At 41.6% G+C, this 10,318-nt stretch overlaps 1 protein-coding gene across 1 annotated transcript; it reads right to left on the bottom strand.

The window, feature by feature from the left end:
* Positions 1-4,979: 4,979 nt before the first annotated feature.
* LOC112234547 (actin-related protein 2/3 complex subunit 5-like protein) lies at positions 4,980-10,005 on the bottom strand. The gene is made up of 4 exons (XM_024402714.1): positions 9,594-10,005; positions 7,814-7,886; positions 5,852-6,028; positions 4,980-5,638 (listed from the first exon to the last, which is right to left on the bottom strand). Exons 1-4 carry the CDS (start codon positions 9,731-9,733, stop codon positions 5,576-5,578), a joined length of 453 nt encoding a protein of 150 aa, XP_024258482.1. The 5' UTR covers positions 9,734-10,005; the 3' UTR covers positions 4,980-5,575.
* Between the last annotated feature and the right edge of the window lie 313 nt (positions 10,006-10,318).

The following is a 10,318-nucleotide window of genomic DNA, read 5'->3' as shown; positions in this document are numbered from 1 at the left end:
CCGCGTCATCACAATCAAATTCCCATAATATCACTGCCAAAACAATCATGGACCGCGTCATCACAATCAAATTCCCATAATATCACTGCCAAAACAATCATGGACCGCGTCATCACAATCAAATTCCCATAATATCACTGCCAAAACAATCATGGACCGCGTCATCACAATCAAATTCCCATAATATCACTGCCAAAACAAGGTGACTGACAAGCACATCATGGACCGCGTCATCACAATCAAATTACCATAATATCACTGCCAAAACAATCATGGACCGCGTCATCACAATCAAATTCCCATAATATCACTGCCAAAACAAGGTGACTGATAAGCTGCTAAGGGAAGACCATGAAGAATTACTGTCCAGTTGAGAATATTACCCATGTCTTCTTGGACTAGGCCTGAATCATGAATTTACAAACATGACGAAATCCTCATGGAAAAATAAATTCTAAACATCCCTACTTAACTAAAACTGATGCAAAGAGGATTAGAGTTGATGCATTGTGACTGTGTCATCTCATAACACTGTGAATTGTATGCAGTATAACCATTTCCGGACAAACTGCTTCGTCTTACGGCCTTTGTTTCCACCCTGTTTTAATCTTGTGGTGACTTTCCTCTCCTCCATGTAGTGTGTAATTCTGCATTGTAGTTAGGAACGAGGAGTAAGAGAGGAACAAAAAAGCATCATGTGCAAAGTGAAGCAACCCCTTCACCGTGCATCTCCATCCCAAAATAGGTCTTACTAGTGATGATAGTACATGTAAATTACATATGATATTTATGGATAATGATGAAGCCCTAGACACCATTTATGTTATAATACCGGTAAACTTGTAGATCGTGTGATGTGACTGTCCTCTTTCCCCTGTTGGCATGTAGTTGAAACCCTAATAAGGTGGAACATTGAGAAGCCAAAAGGAATGTCCGTTCTATAAGTTTATGATTATTTGAAAGCGTCATGTCAGTTCTGTGCAATACATTTCTATCTGCAATGTGCTGAACAAGTAACAATTTATATGGAATAAAAATACAGAATTAACCTGAATTAATATGTTAATCTAGTGTTACTTTAAGTGTTCTTTCTATTAGTTCCTACTGTTGTGGGAGGGAACGATTTCAAAGTGATATACAGTGCATTTGGAAAGCATTCAAACCCCTAGACTTTTTCAAAAAAAATGTACATTACAGCCTTATTCAACATTTTTTTCTGTTTTCTATTCTTATCAATCTACAAACAATACCCCATAATGAGAAAGTGAAAACAGGTTTTTAGAAATGTTTGCTTAATGTGTTAAAATTAAGAAATACCTTATTTACATAAGTATTCAGACCCTTTGCTATGAGACTCGAAATTGAGCTCAGGTGCATCCTGTTTCCATTGGTCATCCTTGATGTTTCTACAACTTGATTGTAGTCCACTTGTGGTAAATAACATTTATTGGACATGATTTCGAAAGGCACACACCAGTCTATATAAGTTCCCATAGTTGACAGTGCATGTCAGAGCAAAAACCAAGACATGAGGTCGAATTAATTGTCCGTAGAGCTCCGAGACAGGATTGTGTCGAGGCACAGATCTGGGGGATGGGTACCAAAAAATTTCTGCAGCATTGAAGGTCCCTAAGAATACAGTGGCCTCCATCATTCTTAAATGGGAGAAGTTTGTAACCACCAAGACTCTTCCTAGAGCGTGCTGCCCGGCCAAACTGAGCAATCAGGGGAGAAGGGCATTGGTCAGGGAGGTGACCAAGAACCCGATGGTCACTCTGACAGTGCTCTAGAGTTCCTCTGTGACCATGGGAGAACTTTCCAGAAGGACAACAATCTCTGCAGCACTCCATCAATGAGGCCTTTATGGTAGAGTGGCCAGATGGAAGACACTCCTCAGTAAAAGGCACATGACATCCTACTTAGTTTGCCAAGAGGCACTTAAAGGACGCTCAGACCATGACAAACAAGATTATCTGGTCTGAGGAAACCAAGATTAAACTATTTTGCATGAATGCCAAGCTTCACATCTGGAGGAAACCTGGCACCATCCCTATGGTGAAGCATGGTGGTGACAGTATCATGCTGTGGGGATGTTTTTCAGCGGCAGGGATTGGGAGACTCATCAGGATCGAGGCAAAGATGAACAGAGCAAAGTACAGAGAGATCCTTGATGACAACCTGCTCCAGAGCGCTCAGGACCTCAGACTGGGGTGACGGTTCACCTTCCAACAGGACAACGACCCTAAGCACACAGCCAAGACAATGCAGGAGTGGCTTTGGGACAAGTCTCTGAATTTCCTTGAGTGGCCCAGCCAGAGCCCGGACTTGAACCCGATCGAACATCTCTGGAGAGACCTGAGAATAGCTGTGCAGCGACACTCCCAATCCAACCTGACAGAGCTTGAGAGGATTTGCAGAGAAGAATGTGAGAAACTCCCCAAATACAGGTGTGCCAAGTTTGTAGCGTTATACCCAAGAAGACTCGAGGCTGAGTCTCAGCCAAAGGTGCTTCAACAAAGTACTGAGCAAAGGGTCTGAATACTTATGGAAATGTGATATTTCCTTCTTTTTTTATATATATTTGCAAAAATGTACAGAAACCTGTTTTTGCTTTGTCATTATAGGGTATTGTGCATAGATTGAGGGGGAAAAAAGATTTAATACATTTTAAAATAAGTCTGTAACGTTACAAAATGTGGAAAAATCCAAGGGATGCTTGTTAAAACATTGTTTGACATTCTGTATTTATCCTTTTAAATGGTTCTGTCCTTGTTGCCAATTCTATTTGATGTCATTAAGTATGAAGGAATAATTAGTGATGTGACTAAAAAACCAAAACATGCAAGGTTTTTTGAATGCTCTTTAAAACTTCTTCAGGATTGGTGGATCCCCTGCGGGACAGTTGAGCTAATGTAGGCTAATGCAATTAGCATGAGGTTGTAAGTAACAACAACATTTCCCAGGACATAGACATATCTGAAATTGGCAGAAAGCTTAAATTCTTGTTAATCTAACTTGCACTGTCCAATTTACAGTAGCTATTACAGTGAAATAATACTATTGTCTGAGGAGTGCACAGTTTTGAACATGAAAAGTTATTAATAAACAAGTAGGCACATTTGGGCAGTCTTGATACATTTTGAACAGAAATAAAATGGTTCATTGGATCAGTCTAAAACGTTGCACATGCACTGCTGTGATCTAGTGGCCAAAATCTAAATTGCACCTGGTCTGGAATAATACATGATGGCCTTTCTCTTGCATTTCAAAGATGATTGTACCAAAAATACTAAATAACAGTTTTTTTGTTGTTATTATCTTTCACCAGATCTATTGTGTTGTATCCTCCTACATTCCTTTTACATTTCCACAAACTTCTAAGTGTTTCCTTTCAAATGGTACCAAGAATATGCATATCCTTGCAAGAGGCAGTTAGATTTGGGTATGTCATTTTAGGTGAAAATTGAAAAAAGGGGGCCAATCCTTAAGAAAATGTAAAGTTTGACTTTTGTTTCGTTTGTGTGAAATGTATTGTCTTTATTTAATAATCTTCCGACAGATTATTAAATAAATGTTATTGCTTTGACTACTCTCTTCTAAAAATGAGACATGTCCCAAAGCAGCAATGAAACATTTTATTTAATACATAAAATCAACAATACAGTAGGCAGGTAAGATACTTTTGGACTGAAATATTGTTTTGGATAATGAATTAATTTACAAACACCACGGAAATGTTAACTGATTTTAATTTGCGATGTGCTCCAGAACCCGGGAGTGTAAAGGTTAAAGGGATAGTTTTCTAACCAAAACCAATGTGAGAACTCTATTTGATCCGTATCACTGAAGTGTTAGATTGCACAATAGCAACGTACAGGTCATTTTTGATTGAGCCGACATACTGTATGCAGTGTTTACCGTGAATGCGCTCTCCGCTAACGTAGATTGCTTTTAAATCAGGCTGTAGCGCTGAACCTACGCAATACGGCTTGAGTGGAGCCCTAAGACAATGTCCCCCACTTAGCATGATATTTCGTGCTAAACAGCTACATGGTAAACCACATCTTGTTCCATAGAATTTATTATATGCCACTAGTCAACGATGGGCACAGAGATGATTTATACCAGTGTCTTCTTGCTCTCAAGAAAAACTAAATATAAAAGTCCTCCAGTTGTTGCTGACAGCATAATTCAGTTTAGCTGATATATTTCTCGAAGGGGTTTATGTAGACATGTTGTTGATGTGTCAATGGTAGTTATGTCTATGTATCTTTTAAAATTAGCCCCCCCTGGGTGGCTGTGAGATGTCATTTGGAGCTTGATGTTTCTGGTTAAGCATAGGAGGCAGCTTTCATTCATTTGTTTACTGCCGCTAACACAACTTCACACATTTAATCAAATTTAACCTTTTACACCAAATTAGCCTCCTGATGTCCTACCCTGAAATTAACAGTTCACAAATATACATGATTTTGCACTTAAGGGCTATTGTCACGCAAACACCCAATACCAAATTGACCCCTATGCACTTGTTATCATCTAGCTCCACTTCGCCCTCCCGTAGACTAAATTGAATTTTCACCATATTGTAATCCTCACAGCTCTCCACAAGTGCATAGGGCAGCCTGGGTTACTGAAAATACTCTGCTTCGTGCTTGCTCGTAGAATATGCAAACTAAAAATAATTTATACTCTTTGGATGACTGATTTTGCTCTGGAACTAAAGTTTGTAGATTCACAAGAATATTAGCCCCTAGTGTGGAAAGAGCAGTTCGTCACACATGCCATGTTTGTGTTCAATCTGAACAGGAATACAGGTTCCACAGCCAAATTCACTACCACTATTCTAAATATACAACACGGCGCTTTACAGCCAGCCCAACTGTTTTTTCCCCACTAATCAGTTCTGAAAATATCCGATTGTGATTGGTCAAAACAACGAAATTTGGCTCCCATAGAGAGGGCAAATGACAAGGACACTTGTTTCCAGTTTTATTGCAGCAGGCACTTCACAACAAAATCCCCCATTGTTCAATATACCCCACCCTGCATACCAATTCATTGAATCTCAATCTCTTTATATTAAAATGTACTTCTGTCTGTACAAAAATGACAATGAGAAAAAAATGAAATACTACACTAACATCAGACATACACTCGCAAGCACACTGAATGTCACACGCACACACACAGGTATAATGGTACAGTACCACTTAATGTACACCCTTCCTCTGACCGGCCATGTCTCTTCTGCTTCCTTCCCCACCCTCAAAGAAACATGCTGATGCTTCTCAATGGTATTAGAACAGAAATGCAATAAAGAAGGAGCAAATAACTCGTGATTGGGTAAAAATGATAATCCTATACATCAACACATATCCTTTCCTAAATTACAGCTATCCCATACATTTTCAAACTAAAAATAAATGTTCCCTTTGTGTTTTGTCTTTAACTTATGTAGTGTAAGGGTTTTTTCAGTAAGAAATTGTGATAATCTACTTTCCCTTCCACAGAAGGCAGTCACTCCTCTTGCCAGTGGTCATCCGAGACACTCCACGTGATAAGGCCCCTCCCTTCAAACGGTCTTTCGGGCCGTCAGAACTCGTACGATTGACCCTAAGCCCCCAACTGCGAAAGCCTGGGTGAAGAAAGAGGGGAAGAAACAAATGATAAAACACAGGTGGCACCTTAATTGGGGAGGACGGGCTCATAGTAATGGTTGAACATGGTTTTGGGTTTGATACCATTATGAGCCAAACTCCCCTCAGTAGCCTCCTGTGCATCATATTTCCATGAACATTAGATGGACTAGAGTTTAAAGATTGCACAAGTTCAGATATAGATTTCACACCTTTTCGTGCCACTGTAGGAGAATGGCACTGCTATTGTCGGAGGGCTTCTCGAAGCCTCTATATATGTACTTCATAAGCAGGTCCACCCCGCTTCTGTCAAGAGACTTGACGGCTGGCTCAATATCACTTGACTTAAATGATGTCAACACTCTCAGCACTATTGCCAGAGCCCTTTCCTGAAAGACAGAACAAGACAGCAAGAAAATATGTTTACAGAAGTGTTTGGGATGCTTGCTAAGCCTCTCCTGCAATGAGCTAGCATTCTAAACCAATGTTAATATAGACTCCAAGCACACTTCATGACCTAAACTATGTAGACACCTGCTCGTCAAACATCTCATTCCAAACTCATGGGCATTAATATGGAGCTGCACCCCCCCCTTTGCTGCCCGAACAGCCTCCACTCTTCTGGGAAGGCTCTCCACGAGATGTTGGAACATTGCTGCAGGGACTTGCTTCCATTCAGCCACGAGCATTAATGTGATTGGGCTCGCAGTTACCATCCCAAAGGTGTTCAATGGGGTTGAGGTCAGGGTTCTGTGCAGGCCAGTCAAGTTCTTCCACACCAAACTCAACAAACCATTTCTGTATGGACCTACGCTTGTGCACTGGGGCATTATGATGAAACAGGAAAGGACCTTACCCAAACTGTTTCCTCAAAGTTGGAAGCACAGAATTGTCTAGAATGTCATTGTATGCTGTAATGTTAAGATTAGCCTTCACTGTAACCAAGGGGCCAAGGCCAAACCATGGTAAACAGCCCCAGACCATTATTCCTCCTCCACCAAACTTTACAGTTGGCACTATGCATTTGGGCAGATAGCGTTCTCCTGGCATCCACCAAACCCAGATTTGTCCTTCAGACTGCCAGATGGTGAGCGCGATTCATCGTTGCTTCCAGAAGCACCATCGAGAGCATCACTGCCTGGTATGGCAACTGCGCGACCTCCCACCGCAAGGCACTACAGAGGGTTGTGCGAATGGCCCAGTACATCACTGGGGCCAAGCTTCCTACCATCCAGGACCTCTATACCAGGCTGTGTCAGAGGAAGGCCCTAAAAATGGTCAAAGACACCAGCCACCCTAATCATAGACTGTTCTCTCTGCTACCGGAGCACCAAGTCTAGGTCTAAGAGGCTTCTAAACAGCTTCTATCCCCAAGCCATAAGACTCCTGAACATCTAATCAAATGGCTACCCAGACTATATGCCCCCCCACCACCACCCCTCTTTACACCACTGCTACTCTTGTTGTCAACTATGCATAGTCACTTCAATAACTCTACCTACATGTACATACTACCTCAACTAACCGGTGCCCCCGCACATTGACTCTGTACCGGTACCCCCCTGTAAATAGTCTCGCTATTGTTGTTTTACTGCTGCTCTTTAATTACTTGTTACTTTTCTCTTGTCCGTATTTATTGAAACTGCATTGTTGGTTGGGGGGCTCGTAAGTAAACATGTCATTGATCATACCAGTTCTTTTTGGCGCATGTGACTAATAAAATTTGATTTGCGTTTGGAACTCTGTAGTGAGTGTTGAAATGGAGGTCAGATGATTTTTACGCACTATAGCGCTCAGCAGTTCCGTTCTGTGAGCTTGTGTGGCCTACCACTTCGCGGCTGAGCCGTTGTCGCTCCTAGACGTTTCCACAATAACAGCACTTACAGTTGACCGGGGCAGCTCTAACAGGGCAGAAGTTTGACGAACTGACTTGTTGGAATGGTGGCATCCTACGACGGTGCCACATTGAAAGTTATTGAGCTCTTTAGTAATGCTTTTCCAATGTTTTTACGGTCGATTGCATGGCTGTGGGCTTCATTTCATACCTGTCAGCAACGGGTGTGGCTGAAATAGCCAAATAAACTCATTTGAAGGGATGTCCACATACTTTTGTATATATCGTGTACCTTCCCACAAAGTTACATGAATGTCAGATGAAAGTCTTGGCCCCTCACCTTTACTGCTGGATTCTTAGTGTTGAGAGGAGGGTTGCGCAGAGCAAGGTGAAAAGCTGTCATCGTGTCTCCTGTGCATTAGTCGGTTAAGGAACTCAACACCGTCTATTGCCATATCCTAAATAGGTTTGAAGGGCAGGAACATTGTACTTCTCCACATTTTCCCCCCCGCCACCAGAGGCAAAAGAAACACACACCTGTTTAGGCGAGGTGCTGGCTAACGGAGTAAGAAAAGGAGAGCCTCACTAGGCGCTCAGATGCAATCATTTCAGAACCAATGTTTTGACAGACAAGCAGTCTTCATCAGGGTATAATGACAACCTAATGCTGGTCACTAATTGATATACATTTAAGACACACAGGTGCCTACAATCATAGCCGGGTGTGGCTTGATTTCATTGGTTGATCTACAGAAATGAAAAAAAAAGCAAACATCCCGCCATATAATCATAGAAACAAACATTTACAATGGATAGCAAAAATATAATAAGAAGAATGGCTTCAGATCAAAAGTCTACATTGAGACTAAAGGGAGCAAGGGTCTTTAAATGAAAGATCCAGGTGGCATCTCATTTTAATAAATTGTCAAGGTCACCCCCTCTCCTAGGGAAGGTTATGTGTTCAATGACGATATACCGAGGGAACAAAATGGAGTGGTTTGCTTCCAAAAAGTGGGCTGCAACTGGGTACGTCAAGTTTTTGCAGCTAATGGTGCTACGATGCTCAGGGATTCTTTTCACCAAATCATATTGTATTAGTCAAACACATATTTAGTAGATTTAGCAGTAGCTAAGTGGTTGTGTTCCTAGCTCCAACAGTGCAGTAGTATCTAACAATTCACAAATCTAAAAGGTGTTTTTTTTTATTTTTTATATTGGGACGAGCAATGTCAGTGGCATTGACTAAAATACAGTAGAATAGAGTACAGTATATACATATACATATGAGATGAGTAAAGCAGTATGTAAACAGTGGCCAGTGATTCCATGTATATAGAGGCTGCTGCCCTAAAGGTGCAGGGTTGAGTAGCCAGGTGGTAGCCGGCTAGTGAGAAGCAGACCGACATCACAGAGGGTGTTGATGCCATTGCCACTATCTAATGTGAGATCCATTTCAAGAGCTCACAGAGGTGTATGATCATACACAGCTGGTTCCAGCTCACCTGACCAGAGTGGTACCTCCTCAAATGGAGAAAGATGACACACTGAGAATGAAACGCAGAGATAGCTATTGTGCCTCACGTTGAGGCACAATAGCTAACAATAGCCTCAAGCAAATCCTCTACTGGTGTCATTGCCCTGAATGTGGCTCACTCGAAATAAACATCCCTCATAAGAGGGCCATGAAGAACCTCCTGACACCCTACAACTCCTGTCTCACCCAAATCAAACGGCATAGTGATACCCTCATCAACAGTGCAGCAGCTGCTGGTGCTTTGCATGCTAGCTATAGACAACTATGTTTAGACATAACTAAGTTACCTAGCTAACGAGTAGCTAGAGTCTCGGGTTCCGATAGCTCTGGAGGGCGCCCTGGTCGCTAGGATAGTTCAGCCAGGGATATCCTCCAGGCATTGGCTAACTAGCAACCTAAACCGACATAGTTGCATAACATCAGCTAACTACCTAGCAAGATACATGTCAACACGAGCAGAAATTAAATGAGCATTTTGATTTGAGTTGAGTTGAAAACAAAATCCATTATCAAATCACATCGGCTGTTAGCAAGCTAGCTAGCACATTTTAGCTAACGAACACGGGGGCATGAACGTAAAGGATATATCCTGATGAGGTTTTCTATCTCCGTGCCGTCCGGTCCCTGATTATCGACAGCCTCATCGTGGTCATCAATGAATTTGTTCTCATCAAATTCATCTATGTCGAGTTTCCTGAATCGCGACGAAAGAGTGTTTTTCGCCATCAGAAATAGTAGCTAGCAAGCTAAAGCTAGTCCTACACACAGCGCTGTTGCGTTAACGCGAGCCAAGTACAGGGTACTTGCTCTGGATCGGTTCTCCTGCTATCTAGCAACCACCGTCTTCGCTAACGGTGTTCTGATTGTAATTTGTCTAGATAATATTATCTGCCAGTGTTACACACATTATTTCACCACCATGTACCTAGCTAACTCGTTTGACACGCAATAGTGTTGCCTAAATTATTTTCACTCAGGTGAAGCCAGCGGCACCTGTCGTCACTTCCGAGTCAAATATATATTTGTAATCCTTCACAATAAGAGTACTGCTGCCATGACTGGGGCGTAACAGTAACGGATTACATTTAATCAATTACATGCAAACCATCACAAAAAAACGAATTGTAATCAGATTAGATTATTTTACAAACTAGATTACTTCTTGGATTACTTTTAAATTCAGAAAGGAGAAGAAAAAAAATGACACCACTCTGTTTTCTCAACTACATTCAATGCAGCATTGAAAAAAGGTACAAGTTTAAGTTCGTTGCACCTGAGCAAGTCTGACTACAAGTCAGAGACCACTATGAT

This window comes from Oncorhynchus tshawytscha, linkage group LG33 (assembly GCF_018296145.1).
Source record: "Oncorhynchus tshawytscha isolate Ot180627B linkage group LG33, Otsh_v2.0, whole genome shotgun sequence".
Lineage (NCBI taxonomy): Eukaryota > Metazoa > Chordata > Actinopteri > Salmoniformes > Salmonidae > Oncorhynchus > Oncorhynchus tshawytscha.
Note: the sequence above shows the minus strand (reverse complement) of the source record. Positions and strands in the feature narration are given on the sequence as shown.